The 23,813-nt window shown below is 46.8% G+C and overlaps 3 protein-coding genes across 32 annotated transcripts in view; 1 reads left to right on the top strand and 2 right to left on the bottom strand.

Moving 5' to 3' along the window:
• The window catches only part of NT5DC2 (5'-nucleotidase domain containing 2), a 54,579-nt gene extending 45,020 nt beyond the window's left edge, over positions 1-9,559 (bottom strand). Inside the window, exon 1 of the mRNA XM_061128428.1 lies at positions 9,325-9,559. Coding sequence (XP_060984411.1) covers positions 9,325-9,559 — 235 coding nt within the window. The remainder of the gene's footprint in view (positions 1-9,324) is intronic.
• A 1,990-nt stretch (positions 9,560-11,549) lies between these two features.
• LOC133045856 (ubiquinol-cytochrome c reductase complex assembly factor 5) lies at positions 11,550-22,233 on the top strand. 2 transcript variants are annotated; one of them, XM_061128423.1, is made up of 3 exons: positions 11,550-11,937; positions 14,631-14,718; positions 21,852-22,233. In XM_061128423.1, the coding sequence occupies exons 1-3, from the start codon at positions 11,778-11,780 to the stop codon at positions 21,862-21,864; spliced, it is 261 nt and encodes an 86-aa protein (XP_060984406.1). In that variant the 5' UTR covers positions 11,550-11,777; the 3' UTR covers positions 21,865-22,233. The 2 variants fall into 2 exon arrangements, with proteins under 2 accessions (XP_060984406.1, XP_060984405.1); XM_061128422.1 differs by lacking the exon at positions 21,852-22,233 and adding an exon at positions 14,819-16,661 and having other exon boundaries at positions 11,551-11,937.
• PBRM1 (polybromo 1) overlaps positions 18,227-23,813 on the bottom strand; it is a 104,851-nt gene continuing 99,264 nt past the window's right edge. For all 29 annotated transcript variants that reach the window (XM_061128387.1, XM_061128380.1, XM_061128392.1 and 26 more), the window contains 3 exons: positions 23,213-23,283; positions 22,886-23,102; positions 18,227-21,086 (listed from right to left, as the gene is read on the bottom strand). In XM_061128387.1, coding sequence (XP_060984370.1) covers positions 20,914-21,086; positions 22,886-23,102; positions 23,213-23,283 — 461 coding nt within the window. In that variant the 3' untranslated portion in view covers positions 18,227-20,913. The remainder of the gene's footprint in view (positions 21,087-22,885; positions 23,103-23,212; positions 23,284-23,813) is intronic.

Here is a 23,813-nt window from a genome sequence, read left to right as displayed (position 1 = left end):
CGCAGTACAACGTACAAGAGCCAGGCCATGGACACAACCTAAAGGCTGTCAACACATGAACGGATAAAGCAGCTGTGGTTCCCACGTACAAAGGGATACTACTCGGCATTAAAAGGAACAAAATCGGGTCACTTGGCAGAGATGTAGATGAGCCTAGAGTATGTCATACAGAGTGAAGTAAGTCACAGAGAAACAAGTATCATATACTAACAAACATATGTAGAAACTAGAAGAAAGGTACAGATGAACCTACCTGCAGGGCAGGAATAGAGACAAAGAAAGAGGATGAATTTGTGCTCCCAGCAGGGGAATAAGGGGGTGGGCAAACTGAAAGAGTAGCAAGGACATGGATAAAATACGTGTCAAAAATAAACAGCAAATAGGCAGCTGGCGAATACGTACAGAGCTGTTTGGTGCTCTGCGAAAACCACAGGGGTGGGAGGCTCTCGAGGCGGGGATGTACGTATACTTTTAGTTGATCCACCTTGTTGGGCAGCAGAAACTAACAATTCTGTGTCACGTTTATATACCAGCTGAAAAGAAATAAAATTTTAAAAAAATGTCGTACATATATACACAATCATAAATTAGTCATAAAAAAAGGAACATAATCATGTCATTTGTAGAAATGTGGATGGACCCAGAGCTGTCATATAGAGCCACGTCAGTCAGAAAGACAAAAGAAATACCGTATATTAACACATATATGTGGAATCTAAAAAAATGATGCAGATGAACCTATTTTCTGGGCAGCGATAGGGCAGCAGATGTAAAGAATGAACTTGCGGACACAGGCAAGGAGGGAGACAGTGGGGTGAACTGAGAAACTAGCCTTGACATTTCTACACTGTCATGTCTAAAATAGAGATCAACAGGGAAGCCGCTGTAGGACAGAGGAGTTCAGTTCTCTGCTCAGTGATGACCTAGAGGGGCAGGGACAGGGGTTGGGTGGGAGGCAGGCTCCAGACAGAGGAGATACATGTGTGCTTACAGCTGATTCTCACTGATGTGGAGCAGAAACCAATATAACACTGGAAAGCAGTTATACTCCAATTAAGAATAAATTTTAAAAATGTGATTTGTACACACAATGGAATATTACTCAACCATAAAAAGGAAGGAAATTGGGTCATTTGTAAAGATGTGGATGGGCACAGTGCTGTCAGATAGAGTGAATACACCAGAAAGAGAAATATATTATAAATGTATCATATTATGTTATATATATGTATATATAACACATACATGTGGACTCTAGAACTAGTATTACAGATGAACCTATTTGTAGGGTAGGAATAGAGCCATGCTAAAATGGCCTTTGACAGTGTGAATGCCAATAAACAGTGGAAAATTCTTAAAGACATGGGAAGACCAGACCACCTTACCTGCCTCCTGAGAAACCTGTATACAGGTCAAGAAGCAACAGTTAGAAACGGACATGGAACAACAGACTGGTTCAAAATTGGGAAAGGAGTACGTCAAGGCTGTATATTGTCACACTGCTTATTTAATTTACACGCAGAGTACCTCATGGGAAATGCCTGGCTACATGAATCACAAGCTGGAATCAAGATTACCAGGAGAAATATCAATAACCCCAGGTATGCAGATGACATCACACTAATGGCAGAAAGGGAAAGTGAAAGAGAAGAGAGAAAAAGCTGGATTTAAACTCAACATTCAAAAAGCTAAGATCATAGCCTCTAGTCCCACCACTTCATGGCAAATAGATGGGGGTAAAGTGGAAACAGTAGCAGATTTTATATTCTTGGGTTCCAAAATTACTGTGGACAGTGACTGAAGCCATGAAATTAAGACACTTGCTGCTTGGAAAAAAGCTATGACAAACCTAGACAGCATATTAAAAAGCAGAGACATACTTTGCTGACAAAGTCAAAGCTATGGTGTTTCCAGTAGTCACGTACAGATGTGAGAGCTGGACCATAAAGAAGACTGAGCACCGAAGAACTGATGCTTTCAAATTGTGCTGCTGGACAAGACTCCTGAGAGTCCCTGGACAGCAAAGAGATTGAGCCAGTTAATTCTAAAGGAAATCAGCCTTGAATAGTCAGTGGAAGGGCTGATGCTGAAGCTCCAATATTCTGACCACCTGATGCTAAGAGCTGAATCATTGGAAAAGACCCTGCTGCTGGGAAAGACTGAGGGCAGGAGGAGACGGGGACGACAGAGGATGAGATGGTTGGATGGCACTACCAACCTAACGGATGAGTCTGAGCAAACTCCAGGAGAGATAGTGAAGGACAGGAAAGCCTGGCATGCTGCAATCCATGGGGTTGCAAAGACTTAGCGGACAGAACTTAGCGACTGAACACCAAAAACAACACAAAGAGCCACAGGTGTAGAGAATGGGCACGTGAACACACTCGGGGAAGGAGAGGGTGGGGCATGCTGACAGAGGAGCCCTGACACGTACACTACCACGTGTGAAACGGACAGCTAGCGGGAAGCTGCAGGATCCCACAGGACACTCGGCTCGGGGCTCTGTGAAGATCAGGAGGGGTGGGGTGGTGAGGGTGGGAGACTCAAGGCAGAGGGGATATATGTACACTTACAGCTGACTGACACTGTTGTACAGCAGAAACTAATTACACCGTAGTTACTTTTCCATTGAAAAGTTTAAAAAAAAAAATGTGAGAAAATATTTTCAGATGATAAAATACTCGCCAAAATACACAAACAGCTCATGGAGCTCAATATCCAAAAAACAAACCAAAAAACCTAAACAGACACCTCTCAAGGTAGATATACAGATGGCTGAGAAGCAGATGTGAAGATGCTTACCATGAATTATTAGAGAAATGCAAATCAAAACTACAGTGAGATATCAACTCACACCTGTCACAATGGCCATCACCTAAAAATCCACAAATAAATGCTGCAGAGGGTGTGGAGAAGAGAACCCTCTCACACTGTTAGTAGGAATGTAAACTGGTAAAGCCACTATGGAGAATGGTATGGAGGTTCCTTAAAAGACTATAAAAAGAACTATCACAGCACCCATCCACCCAACAACTGGGCATATACCCTAGAAAATCGTAATTCAAAAGGACACATGTATCCCAATGTTAAATGCAGCAGTATTTACAATAGCCAGGATGTGGAAACCACCTGTCTAGGGAAACATGAATGAATAAAGAAATTGTGGTACATATACGGAAATGAATATTACTCAGCCATAAAAAGGAAGGAAATTGGGTCACTTGCAATGATGTAGACGAATCCAGTTTACGTCATAAAGAGTGAAGTAAGTCAGAAAGAGAAAAACAAGTCTCATATTTTAACATATATTTGGAATCTAGAACAGCAGTACAGATGAACCTACTTGCAGGGCAGGAATTGTGACACAGACAGAGAACAAATCTGTAGACACAGCAGGCGAAGGAGCGGGTGGAGTGAACTGAAAGAAGAGTGAAATGGATAAACCTCCAGGTGTACGATGGACGCTGGTGGGAAGCTGCTGTGTAACAGAGGGAGCTCAGCTCGGCGCTCTGTGGACACCCAGAGGGGTCAGACGGAGGCTCAAGAGGGAAGGGATACATGCATACTTACAGCCGATTCACGCTGATGTACAACAGAAGCCAACACAACATTGGAAACCAATTATCCTCCAATTAAAACAAAGATGCAGTACATATATACGATGGAATACTGCTCAGCAGTAAAATGGAACAAAACTGGGTCACCTGTCGGGATGTGGGTGGGTCTAGAGGTGTCATACAGAGTGAAGGAAGTCGGGTAAAACAAATACCGTGGATTAATGCACATATATATGGAATCTAGAAAAATGTTACAGATGAACCCATCTGTAGAGCAGGACCAGACATGCTAAGGTAGAGAGCAGAGGTGCAGACACAGCAAGGGATGTGTGTTTAAAGCAACACAAATCAAAACCACCATATGGCATCACCTCACACCAGTCAAAGCGGCCACCATCCGAAAGTCTACACACAATAAATGCTGCAGAGGCTGTGGAAAAAACGGGAATCTTCTTGCACTGTTGTAGGGATGCAAATTGGTATAGCCACCATGGAGAATGGTGTGGCAGTTCCTTAAAAAACTACAAATAGAACTACCATACCACCAGGAATCCCATGACTGGGCATATACCCTGAGAAAACCATAGTTCAAAATAACACATGTATCCAGATATTCACTGCAGCAGTATTTATAACAGGCAGAATGTGGAGACCTAACTGTCTATGGAAAGATGAAGCTGTATACATACATATATACAATGTATATATTGTGTATACACACATATACAATGTGTATATATATATACATACAATATATACAATGTACATATATACACATACACAATGGAATGCTCAGTTGTGGCTGACTCTTGCGTCCCCATAGGCTGTAGCCTACCAGGCTTCTCTGTCCATGGAATCTTTCAGGCAAGAATACTCGAGTGGGTTGCCACTTCCTCCTCTAGGAGATCTTCCTGACCCGGGGCCGAACCCGCACCTCTTGGATGGCCTACGCTGGCAGGCGGATTCTTTTACCACCGCACCACCTGGGAAGTGGAGCCACCACTAAACAGAGTGAAACAGGGTCTTCTGTAGACAAGTGGGCGGATCTAACATCTGTCATATAGAGTGAAGGAAGTTAGAAAAAACAAATCCTGTGTATTAAGACAAATATGTGGAATCTAGAAAAATGGTAGTGTGTGTGTGTGTGTGTGTGTGTGTGTGTGTGTGTGTTAGTTTTCAGTTGTTTCCAGCTCTTTGTGACCCCATGGACCATAGCCTGCCAGGCTCCTCTATCCATAGAACTCTCTAGGCAAGAATACTGGAGTGGGTAGCCATTCCCTTCTCCAGGGGATCTTCCTGACCCAGAAAAATGGTAGAGATGAAGCTATCTTCAGGACAGCAATAGAGATGCAATGCAGAGAAGAAACATGTGGACACACGTGGGAAGGGCAGTGTGGGACGAACTGGAGATTAGGACTGGCATATATACACTAACATGTGTAAAGTGGATGGGCAGTGGGGACCTCCTGTATGGTACACGGATCTCAGCTCTGAGATGACACATTTGGGTGCGATGTGGGTGGAGGTGGGAGGGAGGTCCATGATGGAGGGGATAAATGTATATACACAGCTGATTCACTTTGGTGTTCACCAGAAACTAACACAGCATTGTTCAGCATTATATGCCAGTAGGAAAAAAAAAGAAGATTGAGGAGTGAAAGGGGGAGAGTCTTGCGGAGGTTCTGAGCAGGGAATCCTTTCTGTCCCCCGTTTCTTGTTTGGAGGGAAGAGACTCCAGCCAACACGACCTTCTCTGATTTCCAAAGAGAGATTCAAACAGTCACTTGCTGGGAAGAAAAAGGATGCAGAGACAGGGGAGGAACAGTCAAGAAACCACCTGAGCCAAGATTTGAGGAACCAGAGAAACTCATCAAGAGTAGGAGATCGGGACTTCCCTGGTGGTCCAGTGGTTAAGAATTCACCTTGCAATGCTTAGTTCCCTGATTGGGGAACTAAGATCCCACATGTCTTGGAGCAACTAAGGCCATGTGCCCCAAATACTGAAGCCTGGACACCACAACTAGAGTCCATTTGCCTGAACAAAATATCGCACGTGATGCAACTAAGACCCGATGTAGCCAAATAAATAAATAAATAATAACAAAAGTGGGAGCCCCCTGAGATTAAATGAGCGCAGACCCTGCACACACCCTAATCTTAACAGGAACCCCAGTCTAGAACCATTGTTATTAAAACTCCTCAGTGATTCCTCCCACGTTGGGAGATTGTATTTCAATGCAGGAACCTGCTGGAACCTTGCCTGGCAAAGCAATAAAGCTAATCTTTTCTACTTCACCCAGAATTGTCTCCGAGATTTGATCTGGCACCAGTGCACAGAGGCTGAATTTTCAGCAGCCACGTAACATTGCTAATTACGACAGGGGGAACGTGTGTGATGGGTTCTGGGCCACTGACCAGGCTGTTCCCCTCTGAGGACACGGTCAGAGCCACCCCGTCCCCTGGCTACTCCCAAGGGGCTGAGGATTCCCGGACTTGTTTGCCTTAGCACCCCCATCTGTGCAGACGGGGAGGTGGGTGAGGAAAGGGCATGGGCTTTGAGGTGAGAGAGAAAACCAAGCCCTCTCTCTCTGGCTTGTGACCTCAGGAAAATCACCTCACCTTACATTTTGGGCCTCAGTTTCCTTGTGTCTAAAGGGGAAATAAAAATGGTATCAAACTACAGAATAAATAGGAGAGTCCCACAGAACATGCTCTGGGCAGCATTCTTGCCTGGACCCTCGGCAAGTGTAGGATTAAATGGGCAATGCCCCTATGGAGCCCATACCTCCTGACCTCGATTTCCCTCAAAGAAACAGGGTTTGCAGGGGGTCAGAGGGGACCAGGCAGGACTAGGAGCACACACGGCGCCTTCCGGGGCCTCCAGGTGGCCCGGTTCCTGAGACCTCTAGCCCATGGCTGAGGCCCAAACAGCCCAGGCCTCCAGGGAATTAATTTCTGTCTCAGACACAACCAGCTGTGATTCGAAGCAGACGCCTGTGGCCAAGCAGCAGATATTCGCCTTGGAGGCCCCTAAGGAACAAGGTGTCCACCCCCACCCCCTGTCCTTTGGAGCCCAGCACAGCACGTGGGTGGGGGAACAGGTGTTGCTGGTTCCTCTCATGGCCCTGGGGCCTGGCGGAGCAGCCGCTCCAGACTGGTGGGTGCAGATGGAACACTCCTCACCTGGGTACACAGGAGACCCAGCTGCCTGCAGCTCTCTTGGAAGCTAAGTGCTTCTGCAACATCCCTTCCCAACGGTCCCGAGTTCCTGGGTGTCAACTGTGACTCTCAGCACAAAGTCTAGTAGTTCCCTGGCGGGGGGAGAGGTCTGCTTGGCAGTGCAGCCCCTTGCTGGCACTGACTTCTGGCCAAATTCAGGCTTTCACCTCTGCCCCAGAGGATGTTCCCAGGGATGGACAATCCTCCCAGGAACCAAGGAGGATGGGGAAGCAGCCCACAGACCAAGGCTCCTGAGACCCAGCTTCTACGGTGAGAAAACCATAGGTCTGGGTCCCACAAAGTCCCAGTTTCTTCCACAAGGCTGCAGTGGTGCAGAGAGCCAGGTGAAGATACACACTTCCCCTTGTACCAGCCCCCCAAGTTCACTGGTCTCACTGTGCAGGCCCAGCTTCCAGGCCACCCCTTCCCCATGGCAGCCATGAGACTCACTCATGGGGGCCATTCTCCTGCTGCTTCTGGATCCTCAATCTTTTTGGCACCAGGGATAATTTTTTCATGGATGGGTTGGGGGTGGGGGGATGGTTTCGAGATGATTCGAGCACATTACGTCTATTATGTACTCTATTTCTATTATGACATAATCTCCAGATCATCAGGCGTTACATCCCGGAGGCTATGGACGCCTGCCTTAGAGCCTCCTCTTGCTCAGTCTCCACTCCAATTCCATGAGGAGGTCACATTTATTCCTCCATCATCCAGACGAAGAAATCAGAGTTTAGGGAGATAGTCACTTCCTCCAACCCATCTAGCAGTAGGCCATGGAGTTGAGATTTAAATTCAGGTCACCCCACCAGTTTCAATCACTGTGCCCCTTGGCCTAGCCTTCCAGTGTCGCCGCACTGAGGCCAGGGTTGAGGGGGCTTGCCTGGGACCTGGCTCCCAGACAAAATTTTGCCCACAGCCATCAGCATGCCTCTGGGGCTTCCCCGCTGGCTCAGCGGTAAAGAAACCGCTTGCAATTCAGGAGACTAGGAGACATGGGTTTGATCCCTGGGTCCGGAAGATCCCCTGGAGGAGGTAATGGCAACTCACTCCAATATTCTTGCCTGGGAAATGCCACAGACAGACGAGCCTGGCAGGCTAGTTCATGGGGTCACAGAGTCAGAAGAAACTGGCAGGATCCGCATGCCTCAGTGTCCAGAACTGCTCCCCAGAAAACCCAGCCAGAAGGGGAGAGTTAGGAAGGAGGGGCACAAGGCTGGCTCATCCTGGCACTCACCAGGGCAACTTGGAAATGACCTTGTCCTTATCACATCAAGGGGAGCTTGGGGGTCTCTGAGAAGATCTGAAGATTCAGGTAGGCCCTGGAGAGCTAAAGCCCACTAGACCTCCCTCTGTCTCTCTGCCACACACAAAATACAGGCTTCTCAGGCGGCTGTACAGAAGGTCCTCTCTGAGGCCCAGAGCAAAGACATCTCCGCACACAGCACCCCGGGAGTGCTCTGTCCAGTAGCGGGGAAGGTAGGGACCTTCCTCAGAGAGGACCAAGGACTTCAAAACCACCGTTTCTCAGGGTCGTCTTCTGCCTCAGCTTCTCAAGAGGTGAGTCCTGCCCACCCAGCACTCCCAGGCCTCCACACCGCCGGAGCGGAAGCCTCAGTTCGGTCACTTGGAATCTTCCAGACAGGACCACGTTTGCCCTTACCGACAACAAAAGCCGCGTCACTCCCGGGGGGAGGGGGCTCCTGCGGAAGCTCCCCTGTCCCTTCTTGGCCTCTTTCCGAGTCACCGCCGCAACCCTGAGACAGGGGCCCCGGCAGGCCTGTGTTTTCCGATGTAACCCGAGGGTCCGCGAGGGAGAGGCTCGCTGAGCGCCACCCAGGTGGCCAGCGATAGGGCCCGGAGCCAACCACATCTGTCCGCTGCAGAGGCAGGGCTCCCGACACCAGGACAGACCTCCAGCGCTCTCCGCCCGCTGGCCTCACCGGGGCGCTCCGGGGCCTCATCTGCCCGTTTCGCCGAGGGAGAGAGCACGGAGGAGCAAGTGCCCTGACCGAGGAAGCAGCAACTCTTTGGACCACTTGGGGTTGTTTCTCAAACAACGCCTTCTCCTCCTAGACAGAGAGGGCCGGACTCTAGAGACGTCCGAAGAGTCCAGTCAGCATCTTTGGGTCGAGAGTCCCTCCGAGTCCGCTCCGGCCAGCGCCGTCGGCTGGCTGGCTTTGTCCCCAGTACTCCCGCCCCAACTAAGGGCCCCGACGAGAACAAGGGGCTGGGGGCGTTTCCGCTTCGGCGGGGCTCTGAGGAAAGACGGCGGGGTCCAGCCTTCCGGCGGCCGCTCCAGGAACCCCGGAGCTGCTGAGAACCAGCGGAGGAACAAACCGAGCGCGCGCCTGCCCGCCTCCAAGCGTCCCCAGGACCACCCGCCCGAGTCTCGCCCGAAGGGCAGCCGGGCCTTGGGGCTCAGGAGCTCAGGCGAGCCCCACCACCGCCCTTCCCCCGAGGAGCGGCGTGTCCCGGACGACTCGCAAGCGGGTCCGCCGCTCGGGCTACACCCCCGACGCTCCGCCCGCTCGGGCTCACTTACCGTGCACCAGTCTCCGCATGTCTTGGTATCGAGCCCACAGGTGTGCGCTGGGCTCGGCGGCGCCGCCGGCCGGCGCCGGGGCGGGCGCGGAACGCGGGGCGCCCGGACAGTGGGCGCCGGGCCCCGGGGGGCCGCAACCAGGGCAGGAGGGCGAGGACGAGGCGGCTCGCGGCCCGCCGTGGTCTCGGCGCGGCAGCCAGCGCCGAGCGGCCGCCCGCAGCCCCGCACCCGCCATGCCCGCTGCGCGCCGCCCGCGCAGCCCTCGGCCCTCAGGCCAGTCCGCCGCCCCTCCGACTGCGCGCCCGCCACGGTGGCCTCGTGCTCCCTCACGGCGGCCGGCCAATGGGCGCGGCGCGCGGAGCCCGGCCGCCAATGGGCGCGCCCCTCGGCCCCGGCGGGGCGGGAGGTCCCGGGCGGGGCGGAGCGGGGCGGGCTGCCGGGCCCCTTCCCCCAGTCTCCCGAGAGGTCCAGAAGTCTGCGCCCCCCTGCGGTATCTGCTGAGGCCATGGCGGCTCTTTTCTGTCCTCCCGGGAGGTCGGAATACCTAAGAACTGCCGTCCCCGCGAGGCTCCGGACGGCCCGGGCTTGGAAAGGAGAGGGCCAGAGTGCTGCGGGTCTACCTGGGCCCCCCAGTCCTATTTCTCGCCCTCTCCTCCTGGGTCCTCCCGCCGCTTCCTCCACCTCCTGTCTTCCAGACCTCAGATCCTCCGCCCCTTCCCCCAGTTCTGAAGCCGGGATCCTGTTCCCCGCCTCCCGCCCATGACTGGCTCTGCCAGTTCGTTTCACTCACTTACCTAGAGAATAAAGAGTTCTTCCCGCGCGCTCCCTGGTACCAGCCCCACGCTGGGTGAGACCTCGGGACCCGTAGTGCAGCCGACGTCCGCTGAAGCAGCCCCTTCTTTCTCCCGTCTCTGTGCTCACACAGGTGAACCCTGTTAACTTGGAGCGAGGCGGAGGGCCCGGGCTGACTGCGCCTGCCTGGTTCCTACCTCAGCAAATGGCCGCACCGACCCGCACCACTCCTCGGTTCCCCACTCAGACCCCTCATGCTCTTCTAGCACTATCAACAGGATTTCCAACGAAATTACTCTTTCCTGCTGGGAACCATTCTCCACCCGCGTTTACTTCACTCCTTCTTTTTCTGAGTCCTCAAACATCTGTGTCCTGGACCTTGAGCAGGCCTTGCACCCGGGGCCTTGTCGGTGGAGAGCTGGCTAGCTAGACACTGTTTCCTTGAGGTGCTCTCCGCAGTGGCCTCGCCGGCCCTAAGGGTGTGCGTACATTCTACTATGCCCTGCCCCTCGACTGAGGACCTACAGTGCCAGTCAGGTGCTGAGTGCTGGCACAGGATAATGGAGGCCATAGGTGGGCCCGAGGGGGTGGGTGGGTGCGGCCCCCACCCCCAGGGCCCCAGTGAACTAGGTGTGTGCTGGGGGTTTCGCCACCTGTACGTCTCATCTGGGCGGAAGATGGGCGCTCTGTGGCGTCCAGCCGGCAGAGCCACCAAGAGAAGCCAGAGTGGGCACCAAGCCGGTGTGTGCACGTGGCTTGGTAGGGTTTGCTCCGGGAGAAGGCAGGTTATCCAGGCAGCAGCTTGGGCCTGGCCGCTCATCAGCGGGCCCTGCTTCCCTCCAGAGTTGCTGCTTGATCTCTCTTTTTCCAGCCTGTTTTTATATATTGTGTCTACATTACTGAAGTCTCTTATTGATTCTAAGTTTTCATTTGATGTTCTTAGATTGTCTAATAGTCTGGGAATAACAGTAAGTGCCCCATACAGGATAGTTTCTATTAATGTTATAGTTGTTTGCCACAATATGCTTATTTAGACTTTTGTCGTCCTGAAGTTCAGCTTTCAACAGTGCATCTCAAATACTGCTATTTTTAGAAGTCTAGGCATCAGTCACGATCACGAAATAAATGCAAGGCGTTGTGTGATTGCATTTTAGAGCATGGTGCAGTACACGTTAGGTAATACATCAGTGAGCGTCATCACTTCTCTTAGGACTTTAAGAGAAAAGATGGCGGTGGCAGAGTAGGGGGCGCGGCCGCCAACTCTTTTGAGTACCAGCTTGCACAAGGGAGGGCAGGGGGCGGGCCCGGGCCGACGCCACGTGGGAGGTCCCGCCCCTTGGCCCGCCCTGCCTCCAAGAGCAGGAGTGTCTACGCCTGCTGGGCTCGGCCTCACCGAGCATGCGCACCCCGTCACATTCTGACTGGCGGACCCGCGCGTCCCGCCTCACTCTTATTGGTGGAGGCGCCCGGGGTTCTGGGTCCGGACCTCAGCGCCCAGCTCCTTACCCTCTTCGGGCTCCACTGTTGACCTCCGTGGAGGCGGTATAAGACCAGGATTGCAAGGCAGCCTGGCCGTCGGACTCAGCAAGGGCGGGCAGGGCGGCTTTGGTTTCATCCGGGCGCTCCAGCCTTCGTTCCGCCTTACCCTTCTCCAACGACCTATGTCCGGCATGTTTTCCAGGGCCCAGGTGAGGCGGGTTCTGCAGCGGGTGCCCGGGAAGCAGCGATTCGGCGTCTACAGGTTTCTGCCCTTCTTTTTTGTCCTCGGAGGAACGATGGAATGGATCATGATTAAAGTGCGCGTGGGCCAGGAGACCTTTTGTAAGTAGGGGTGCAGCAGCCTCCATTTCATTTCAAGCAAGCAGGAGGCGGCAAAGGAACCATGTTGCTGGGAATATTGTTAGGTTGCAGACCTCTCATTCCGCTCAGCGCTGAGCTGCTTTTATCCTGCAGAAGGGCGAGTAGAGTCTCCCTCAGTGGGACGTGGAGATTCGCCTGGGCTCTCCTATAAGCGGGGCGACAAAGATACATTGGTGTCCAACTTTGAGACCTTCCCAGCACTTAGATCGGAGGGCACGTGACTGCATTCTGGACGCTGTCCTTTCAAGCCTGCCAGTGACACTGTTTGGGCCTAAGGAATAGACTTGCCCACAGCATCTAGAAGCGGGATAGAAGGATATGTGTAAGCTCCTAATTGGCACGTCCAAACCCTAGAGGGATCTGGTCTGCCCCGCTTAAATACCACTGTTTTTACAGGCCAGAGTCATGGGTACGAAGGGCAAGCACTATAAACAGACTGCCTGGCACTGCTTTGCTGAGCACTAGCTCTGGACAGGCTAGTTCCTCTTCCAGAAAGACTTACCTAACTCCTAGGCCCTTTCTGCTTTCTCCCTCTCCAGAAACACGATCACTTGTGAACTGCCAACCCTCAATTAAAAAATAAATTAGTGGTTTCTAAAGATACTTAATTCTTCTGTTCATCCATTCATTAATATTTAATGACCACCGATGAGAAGATAGAATAAGGCAGCGGGCTCCCCACCCCAGAAGAACACTAATGGGAGAGACAGATCATTCAGTTACTATTACGTGTGATCAGTTCTGTGAGGGGAAAGTGGAGGGAACATGGGACCCGGTGGGGCACCTGAATTGTACTAGGTGGTGCAGAGAAGGCTGCCTGGAGGAGTTACCATGTCAGGGAGGCCCAAAGATTGTCAGCCAGATGAGGGAAACATTGGTGGTGTTGCAAATGTCTTCTGCCAGTGCTAAGAGCAAACTTGAGGGCCTTGGTGTGCAAGTATGCCGTTTGAGGGACTGAAGCAGGTGAGCAGTGTGAGGGATGGCGTAGTTTAAAAGGTGCCTGGAGGGGCCACAAAGGGACCAGAGAACCAAGACTGTATCCCAAAGGACTGAAGAGTTTTAAGCAGCAGGAGGTGAACTTATGTGGTGAATGACTTTTTCTGGAGAGCAAACTGGCAGGAAGACTTAGGCTGTATGGTTGTCCAGGTTTGGGATGGTGGTCTAGACTAGGATGAGATGCCAAGAAGTGAGTAGAGTTGACACTCCAGAGGCGGTACTGACAAGGCCGTGGTGTTTGAGTGGACTCAGATGAGGAGTGGAGGCTTCTGGTGGGGCAGCTGGGGCAGGGGGAACATAAGCAGAACAGTCCTGGGCTCCATTTTCCATGTGCTGAGGGGGAGATGGTTATATAGATAGAAGGCAGATCTAGGCCTTAGATCTAGGTTAGTGGGTCACTCACATGCAGATTGTGATGAAAGTTAGAGCTTAAGCCCCAACATTTTAAGGGTGACTGAGTGTGGCCAGAGAGGCAAGGAGAGAAACAATAAGGGTCTTTTATCATAGAAGACAGGCGGTTCAGGAAATTCAACAAAGTGGGTGGGAGATAAGCTGTCTCTCCTCTACCAGGAGAGACAGGAGAATATGCAAATACTGATCAGGACAGAGCAGGTGGAGGGAGGCTGGATATACCCTGGCCCTTGAGAAGGTGCGAGAGGATGGGATCTGAGCAAGGCAGAGCAGCCCTTGGAAGTCAGTGGGAAGAGTTCTTTACTGAAGACTTTTCTCTCTGTGCAGAAAGAGTTCATGGCCATTTGGGGGTGAGCAGGTAGGGTCAGGGCCATGGCTGAAGCAACAGGATTGTCAGGCATCATAGTGGACCCAGTTAGGTACAACACCCACAGTGCGTAGCAAGCAGAGTGAGGCATGGAGAAGGAAGGAAGTTGCATCAATCTGTAGTTGGGGTTTTGAAGGTGTTATCAAGAAGCTGATACTAATGAGAGGGAATTTCAGCTGGTTTGGGCAGGAAGAGAGAACAAGGAGCTGAGGAAGTTGGTAGAGATCCAAGGACAGAAAGGCTGCTAGAAAGGGAGTAGAGGTTGTGATCAGAACAGAAGGAATTTATTGCCTCAGAGGAAACTTGCAAGCTGAGAAGTCAGGTAGATGAAGGGGGCTACTGCTTCCTATCTGTTGGGGGTGGTGTCACCTGGGAAGGTGGCACAGGACAGGGTCAAGGAACCTGAGCTGAATGCCAGCATTTTCAGAGACTGAAGGGTAATGATGGACGGCAGATGCCAGGGCAGGCGGTGGCAAATGGCAAGGCCCCGGATGAAGAGGGTGAAGCAGCAGCTGAGAACAAGGAGACTGCCCTCACCTCCCTGCCCTGACTTCCTGGGTGTGACAGGAGCAGCAGAGAGCTGTAGGGTTGGAAGTGCCTGAGAGGACGGTTAAGACAGATGATTTCAGAGAGAAGTCAAATTGCTAAGAGCTGTGCTGTGACATGACCCTATCTTTGAGGACACTGACTCTTGACCCTGCTATTGAGAACTTTAACATAGTCCTCCTTTAAATCAAGTCGTGTGTTAAGTTGATTTTGGGATTAAACATTATTGTTGAGATTCAGGTGATAGATCTAGACTACTGGTTAACTTACTCAGGTATGTATTTTTAATTCCTTCGTTTCTTAAAAATCTAAATCAAATCTTTATTTGATACAGATGACGTCTACCGCAGAAAAGCCTCAGAAAGACAGTATCAGAGAAGGCTGCAAGATGCATCAGAGACTGAACTTCAGCAGTCAATAAAGTAAATATGAAACTTTACTACTGCTTTCAACTCCTTTTAAAATGTATTTTTCAGGTCTCTTGTTCTTACACAGAACTGCCTTTATAAACAATTTTTCTAGTTTTCCTGTCCCTGCTTGAATACTTCCCAAGTCACGGATGGACAGCACTTGTGGGAAAATTATTTCCTACTGAAACAACGGAATCTAGTCTGTGAAACATTTCTTAAACAATTCAAGGATGAATCAGGATGCCTTTCAGTGTACCCTAAATTGTGAAGTCCTTTGTTTTAGGCAACCAGGGATAACCTAACTTTTTGCTGAACTCAAATTTAGTATGAATGAAAGTAAGGTCTCTACTGTAGGGTCATTTAAACGAGGATGACTATGCAGATTGCATTTCTGCTAGCTACCAATTGGTGAACATTTTGCTAGAATGCAAACACACCTCATTCACGTTGTGAACACCAACCCATTCCCTTGTTTGACTCCACTAACATCAAGGGCTGGACCTCTGTGAGGACTGGGGACCAACAGGCTTCACTGCCCTCTGTGAGGAAGATGCTGCTTTCATCTAGCTGCTGGACACACTGCTCCTTCCCCAAAAAAGTGAATCTTCCTAGCACTGAGCAACCACAGACTTGAGTTAAATCAGAGGCTCAGGCTATAGGGAGAGTTTGCAATCTGACCCAGAAAAAGTTTCAATCAGGTGGTACAAAAGCAAAGGCATCTTTCCAGGGTTGGATAACCACATCTAACATCTTTTCAAACAAAAAAAATCTACATATTAAAGACGACTAAGTTGCAAAATCATTTCTACCTATTTACTCATGAATAAAAAAGCTGATGCTTAAGGCCACAGGTATCATCAAGTTAAAGATCTCTGCCACAAATACATTGAAAACTAAGATCATGGCATCCGGTCCCATCACTTCATGGCAAATAGATGGGGAAACAGTGGAAACAATGGCCGACTTTGTTTTTCTGGGCTCCAAAATCACTGCAGATGGTGATTGCAGCCATGAAATTAAAAGACGCTTACTCCTTGGAAGGAAAGTCATGACCAACCTAGATAGCATATTGAAAAGCAGACACATTACTTTGTCAACAAAGGTCCGTCTAGTCAAGGTTATGGTTTTTCCAGTGGTCATGTATGGATGTGAGAGTTGGACGGTGAAGAAAGCTGAGCACTGAAGAATTGATGCTTTTGAACTGTGGTGTTGGAGAAGACTCTTGAGAGTCCATTGGACTGCAAGGAGATCCAACTAGTCCATCCTAAAGGAAATCAGTCCTGGGTATTCATTGGAAGGACTGATGCTGAAGCTGAAACTCCAATACTTTGGCCACCTGATGCGAAGAACTGACTCATTAGAAAAGACTGTGATGCTGGGAAAGATTGAGGGCAGGAGGAGAAGGGGACGACAGAGAATGAGATGGTTGGATGGCATCACGAATCAATGGACATGGGTTGGGTGAACTCTGGGAGTTGGTGATGGACAGGGAGGCCTGGCGTGCTGCAGTTCATGGGGTCGCAAAGAGTCGGACACAACCGAGAGACTGAACTGAACTGAAGGGATTTAAGTCAGTTCATTTATGTTAGAACCAATTTAGTATAAATAAATAGCCACTCACCACTCACCTCATTAAAGCACTACTGAGACACTGCTCAGACATGGCTTGAGTATGAAGACCAGTGATGACCAACAGCACCTGGGGGAGGAAGGTAGTCCTCACTCTCGCTTTTGTCACAAGAGTTCCTGGTGACCTTAAACCTCACGTTATTTTAATGATTAGACTGTTGCACAATACATTTACATTGTGACCTAGCTCCATTTATTCCCCCTGGCCCCCGTTTTAGAAGTTTAATACTTTGTACATACATAAATATGTAGCATACATACCTTTTACAAAGAGAAGTTGTAAATGCTAATAAAACCATCAGCTACCTTCTGTGTCTGCTGTGGTTTCCTTCCTGCTTCCATCCCAGAAACAATCTCCAGTCTGAAATTCGTGCCTAACTTCCCTAGAGTTTTCCTCATCATCTTTTTTAAATAGAAGTATTGGAGTGCTGATTTAAGACAACAAACCTTTGAGGATGACACAACAATGTCTCACTTTAAGGGAAGTAGAGCAATTACTGTATTAAATTGAAGATACTTTCAAAGCACATTAATTTGGATGGTACAGAACTAATTTTTGTTAAACCACTGTGGAGGCTTTTAACTTTGCCTCAATTTTTTAAAGCCTTCTACTAAAGGAATATGACTATGCACTTATCAGACACTAGGGTTATTTAAGGGAGCTTTGATAGTTTAAAGAGCAATGCTCTTATAAGCAGCTTACAGAAGTGCAGTGCCCCCTACTGTGAACTACACAGACAAAAAACTTACATTTAAAAAACCAGGATACTTTAGGATGACAAAAATCTAATTAGCATTTACTGCTAGATGTCGATGTCCACTGGGGTGCTAGGGGAACTACCTGGGCTTTGGAACTTCACTTTATCATCTGAATGGACAGGAAAAGGACCCAGGCACAGAGTAAATACTCAGTAAGGGAGGGTTGTCTGTGTTCACCTAGCAGTCCTGTTTTGAAAATCTTGCCTGCATCTCTGAAGTTACAGCAATTCAATTGATCTGTTTTTAGAAGTTTGGATTTTTCACACTGAGTTCCTTTTCTTTAAAAAAAAAAAAAACAACACTTGGACCATGGTGTTTTCCAGAACAATCTCTCCTAATAAAGTATGCATGTGCTTTAGTCTTCACACATTTATGCGCAATCCACAAGATGTGCATTCTACATCTATTTGGGGGATAGTCTATTAATTTGTTCAGGTATGAACTTTCATTCAGCTGACCGAGCAGACTTCTGAATGAAGAGGGAACAGAGTAACACTTAGCAGTACTGCTCAGAGCATGCAGCGGGAATGTTTCACTATACGTCAACCACCATCACAGCATGTTCATGCCCACGGGTGGCGGTACAGCCCTAAACTCTTAGGAGAACCGAACCACAGGGATTTGCAAAGTGATATTAGAGGGAAACAGTTGGTTGATTTTACCAACACTTTCTGTTAAAAGTGTGGCCATTTTTTAGGAGCTTATAAGCATGATAAAAATATTTCCCGGCCACTTGTCTCCTCTGGCCACACATCTACTTGAAACGGGTTACACTGATTTATGATTTCTTCCTTACCTTCCACCATCAGTAACAACTCCCTCTGTGACTTTTAACTTCAGCCTGCACTGCTGAGGCCATGTTAGGAATCCCTGACTGTCAGTCTGAGAGGTGTGGCATGGGCACATCAGGCCGCGGTGTGATCATACTTGGCTTCGGTGTTAATGCAGCCTGAGCCCTGGACCAGGGTCGGGACACTGACTTTTGCTGGTACCTGAGGAGTGCTTTTCCTTTAAATTGGCAGCCGTATCCCTGTCAGCATAAAATCAAGGTTTGCAGGAATTAAACCTGCTTGAAACTAAACATCTGTCTGACACAAGCTTTAACAGAACAACCAAACCTGGTTAATCCCAATCACTTTGCAAACTCCATTTTTATTTGGATTAAAAAGCTTTAGGTGAACAAACATATGATACATACATATTATAAGACTAGTTACCACTTGAACCTTTTTTGATACAGAAGTTAGAATAAACCAAGTTTTAATCAGGTCTGAAAATGTTCAAATTCAAAAGTCAACAACACCAATTTGGAGATTTTACACAAAGAAGAGTCCCCTCTTAATTCTTCCTCATAGGAAGAAAAGGGGGAGGGCGGTTCAAAAAACAAAGCAATTCAAGGCCTTTTAAATCAGTTAGCTGACATACTGTTTTAAACCTATAGGTCTTTCCCCCCACATAAAATTCTTTTCCACATGAACTTACATTTTGAAAACATTTAGACTATTATACTTTCTAAGCCATATCACTACGGTTCCTAAAGCTCACGGGGAAAAAAAAAAATGTATAGTTCACGTGTACCTTTTAAAGTCCATACATTTTTTTCTTTTTCTTTTCTTTTTGGAAAATGGCTGACCTCAAATCTTATATCCTAAAATATTAACTGATATTCTCCAAGTCAATATACAGAAAGACATGATTCTAAAATAAATACATAAGAGTTTAAACAACAACAACAACAACAAAACTTCCTCAGGGCCTGCCTCGTGGCCCTCCGGCCCGGCTCTGCACTGCCTTAGGGAAGCCCCTGGCTGGATCTATGGTTCCTACAGCACCTTAGACACTGGGAAGGAGCCTGGAGGAGGAGTGCTCTGGCTTCTATTGCCCCTATACATAGCCCACAGTGAAGAGTTTTCAGAGGCTTCCCAAAAGAAGTCTCTTCCAGACCTTAAAAAGGGAAATAAGTTGGGTGCATGAAATAAATAAATAACTTAACCAAAATTAAATTTCAGGTTCTTTGGTGTAATTCAAGGATGCCTAGAAATAAAATAATCTGATTGTATTATACAGTCCATGATGAAATGGCCCAAATAACCAGGAACTGAAGATTTCTTTATCTGATTCAGTTGAACAATAAGGTACTGACATACTACTGCAAAACATTTCTTAAAATTCAGAATTATTTAAAATACTTGATGCAAATTGAGATCCAGTGGTTGACTATAGGCAATTAAGATACAAGGACCGTCTGTATTTAAAGTATCTAGATACAAAGAGACTTTTTTCCATTCTGGACTCTCTTGTCCCCATGATTTAGTAAGAATAGTGATTAAATATCCAGGTATTGATTCATACCAGATTAAAAGAAAAAAGTATCCTCTGAGAATCACTCAATTTACAAAGAGCAGTGGAAGCTTCACTACAATGGCAACCATCTTGCTACAATAAAGCAGGTTTCAAAAATGCTGACTGAAATACTGTTCCATGTTTGATGCTTTCTACCTGTCTGAGCATTATATATTGCCTCCAATTGTTTTTTTCCCGGATCATATAAGAGAGACAGGGTCATCAAACCTAAGTGTCTGGGATCTATAATGGTCTTTTTAGTGAGCATTTTCTGAAATTATGAGTCCCTTCTGAAATTCAAAAGCACAAGCTACATTTTAAAATTATTTCAGAAAATCTTAAACTTCTGGTTGAGAATTACAACCCGAAACTTTGGAGGAAAAAAGAAAAAAAAGCCACATTTGATGAGGAAAGAAAGCATACTAAAACATATTTGCATATGCAGGCAATTCAGCCTCTTACAATCATGCTTCTGAAACAGCCCATATCCAGTTAATGCACTCCCTTCCCTAAGTTAGTTTAGGTGTTATGTTTAATAAATCACCCTCCAGCACACCTCAATACTTTCTTCAAGATGAACTTCCATTGTTTCAGTGTAAGAGATTTGAAGTTTTAAATCGTCTTAACATGTATAGGCATAAATCGTGAATTCATTATAAAAAGATCAAGAGTACCCTTAAACTTACCTGCCAAGACTAAACATAATTCAGGATTGTGCACATGTTCTGCAAAGATAACTGACACTACAGATATCTAACTCAGAGCAAGAAAAAGTGCTTTCTCCCTCCGGGTGTCCGGGAGACGTACTAGCTACAGAAGACTGCACAGAGCTAACTTCAGATTTCTGAGTTACTAGAGCAAATGTGCCATGTCTGTCAAACATCTATCAAGTAACTAACAACCTTTTACTTTACCTGGAAGAAACAGTTTTTGCAAAAGTGGCTTAAGATATTTAGGCACATGAAACAGACACAAGTACACCCCCCTTCTCTAAGATGTAAACTAGGACCAACTTCACATTTCATTGTCAACTTAAACTAATCTGTAAACTCTTTTGTATGTGTTTTTTTTTCCATTTTGTTTGTTATTTAAAAAAACAAACAAAAATACCAACCAAAAAAATGAAAAACAAAAACCCCAAGCCAAGACAAAACCTCTGATGGTTTCAGCTCTATGGCAACAAGTAAAAAGGTAAAACTCTGAGTCTAAATATACAACCAATTATGAAACTGGTTTTAAACGAAGGAAACATATGCAAAAAAAATCTTTGTGTATTTGATAAAGTCAACTTAATATAACAAAAACAAATTGAAATAGCTTATTAAAAGTGTCCTTATATAAAAATGGCCTTGTGATGTACAGTAAAATGCAATAAAAATTGTCATCCTTTTTTCCTCCCCCCACCCCCAGTAACTAAAATGGCTACTGTTCCACAAAACTCTTTATGCTTCTATAAAAGAAACGTAATTGACGTGATTAAAGGTTTTCTAGATTGTATGCTTGGCGAATGTTGAGGGTGTCTCGGAGCATCAGATCCCGAAGGCGCCATAGGGCATCTGCCATGGTGGTGTGGGCCCCTTTACTTTTTAGCCAGTGAGAGGGAAGGCGGCTCTCCTGTTCTTTTGACAAATGGACATCACGTCTTCGAGCTGAAAATGGAAGTGTGGACAGAGAAATGTTAACATCAGTCCTAAGGTCTGACAGATTTATTGAAATGTGAAACATTTGCTATTTATTAAATATTATGAAATTTAACTCTGCAGAATATTTCCCAGAAAATTTCATATATTGTTTTATAGGCATCTTGTTGTATTTTGTTTTTGTTTTTTTTTTTACTTATTTGCCACACCTCATGGCAAATGGGGTCTTAGTTTCCTGACCAGGGACTGAACCCATCCCCGTGTAGTGGAAGCTTGGATTCCTAACCACTAGACCACCAGGGAATTCTCTGACATCTTGGTTTTTAGAAAACTATTTAACTTAGGTATGAGACAACCTAGCCAAGGATGTCTCATTTCATGCTTTACAGTTTAGAACTAATTTCTAACAGTTACTTCACAAGAGCTGCACAATGTAACAAAATTACTAGAATTGGGAACATAAGAGTTGCACAAACAGCTAAAAGATCTGACTATTATTAGCATTTTGTTGTAGGCACTCGTGATACTTAATAACTTCAAAACTAACAAAAATTCCTAAAAGGGTAAATGTGATGAAAGGGAAAACTATCTACTACTCTTAAAAGAAATCAATGATCAAATCTGGCTTAGAAATGAAGAATGAATTGTTGATGTTTAGTTGTTAAGTCATGTCTGATTCTTTTGTGACCCCATGGACTATAGCCCTCCAGGCTCCTCTGTCCATGGGATTCCCCAGGCAAGAATACCAGAGTAGGTTACTATTTCCTTTTTCAGGGGACCTTCCTGACCCTGGGATCAAACCTGCATCTCCTGCATTGGCAGGTGAATTCTTTACCACGGAGTCACCCAGGAAGCCCCTGAAGAATGGATGGAAACTTCCGAATTTCTTTGGAAACTTGGCAAGTTATTTCAGTATGTACTGAAAATATGTTAAGCCTGCTGAACTAGATGAGTAAGTGATAGATTAGAAACATGTCTTCCAATAGTACTTTTATCTTTTTAAAAAATTGAGATGAAATAATTTTTAATTTGCCCAAATGCATCTATGCTATGCCCAAATGCCTGAAAAATAGTTGAAAAAATTCAGAATATACTTATTGAGATAGCATTGATGTTTATGATAAAAGGAAGCTTTGAAACTCAGAAAAAAAAAAAAAAAACACAAAACTTTCAGTACATGACATCAATATACAAAACTGCAAACACTTCAGCTAAATATACATTTTACTTAAAAAGGCCTTCCTCAGGTTTGGTTCCAGATCACGACAATAAAGCAAATCATATTAATTTTTTGGTTTCCCAAGTGCAAGTAAAAGTTCCATTTATACTATACTGTAGCCTATTAAGTGTGTAATATAGCATCAGGTCTAAAAAAGCAACATGGGTACCTTAATTTTAAAAGACTATATTGCTAAAAACTATCAGGCATCATCTGAGCGCTCAGCAGGTTGTAATCATTCTATAATGGTAATGTCAAAGATTGTTGATCACAGATTCACCATAACAATTATAATAATAATGAAAAAGTTGGAGTATTGTGGAAATTACCAAAATGTTAACACAGAAACACGAAGTGGCCACATACTATTGTAAAAATGGTGCTGACAGACTTGCTCATGGGGGTGCCACAAACTTTAAATTTGTAAAAAAACCAGTATCTGAGAAGTGCAATAAGGCAAAGTGCAATAAAGCAAGGTATGCCTGTATAAGAACAATGGATACTTATCCTGTAATCTGTCAACAGCAGCAGGAGGACTTTGATAAAGTATAGATTTTGAAAAGGCTTCTTCAGAAAGAGCTCTCCTTACCTGCCAGGGTCTGGTCCCACTTGCTAATGCTGTTGGACTCAGCACTGAGTCCTTCAATGTATTTTAGGTAGGCCTCTGAGTGGAGAAGCCGTTGGGTCTTCGGTGGGGGAGCCACAAACATGGGTGTTGTTGGCTGCTGTATGACGGGGGGGCCGGCAGGGTGTGGGCCAGGATATGGAGGTGGTGCCTGCTGCCCGGGAGGCCCCAGAACACCTACCTGAAAAAGCACAGGTACACGGTGAGGGGGGAACATACTCAGCCCATGCTCTGAGAAAGAGGGTAACTTGAATTCTGTTGAGTCCTAGAAGATCCAACTTGGAGGCTCACCTGCTGTCCATACGGACTTCCACTTGGCGCTGGAGTCCCTACCATAGGGGCCACTCCTTGGTTCATCACACCTATAATTCAGAATTACAGGCACAATTAGAAGCTTTGAGATGAGAAGACTGAAAAACTGTCTGATAAGAAATGTCATTTAAAATGCAAACCTATGATCACTGCCCTGAGTCTTTGTGGACAGGAGCCCTAAGCACCCAAAACAGGATGTAGCATCATATAGAAAATTCATGTTCTTTTGTTTTCTAGGTACTCTAAATACAACGCTAGGAGAATCTGTCAGATGTATATTAATTACTCATGGCTGAGAAATAATTTGAACTCCGCAGAGAATTCTAATATTTCCCTAGGTAAGCTATAGTCAGAATACAACTCTATTTTCAAGGCCTTTTTCTTTCAACAACACAGTTTCCAGCACCGGAAGCCTGTGTTTAATATCAGCAGTGAGAGCACTGCAACCAGGCTCGGCTGTATGCAGTGTGTTGGGACAGCAGGGACCAAGGGTGGAGGCTGTGCAAGTACACACGTCAGTGACCTCTGTGGAGGCTGGAGGCACATTCCTGCTGTCCCCGCACAGGCTACCAGCACTCTG

The sequence above is a fragment of the Dama dama genome, chromosome 24 (genome assembly GCF_033118175.1).
Source record: "Dama dama isolate Ldn47 chromosome 24, ASM3311817v1, whole genome shotgun sequence".
Classification (NCBI taxonomy): domain Eukaryota; kingdom Metazoa; phylum Chordata; class Mammalia; order Artiodactyla; family Cervidae; genus Dama; species Dama dama.
Note: the sequence above shows the minus strand (reverse complement) of the source record. Positions and strands in the feature narration are given on the sequence as shown.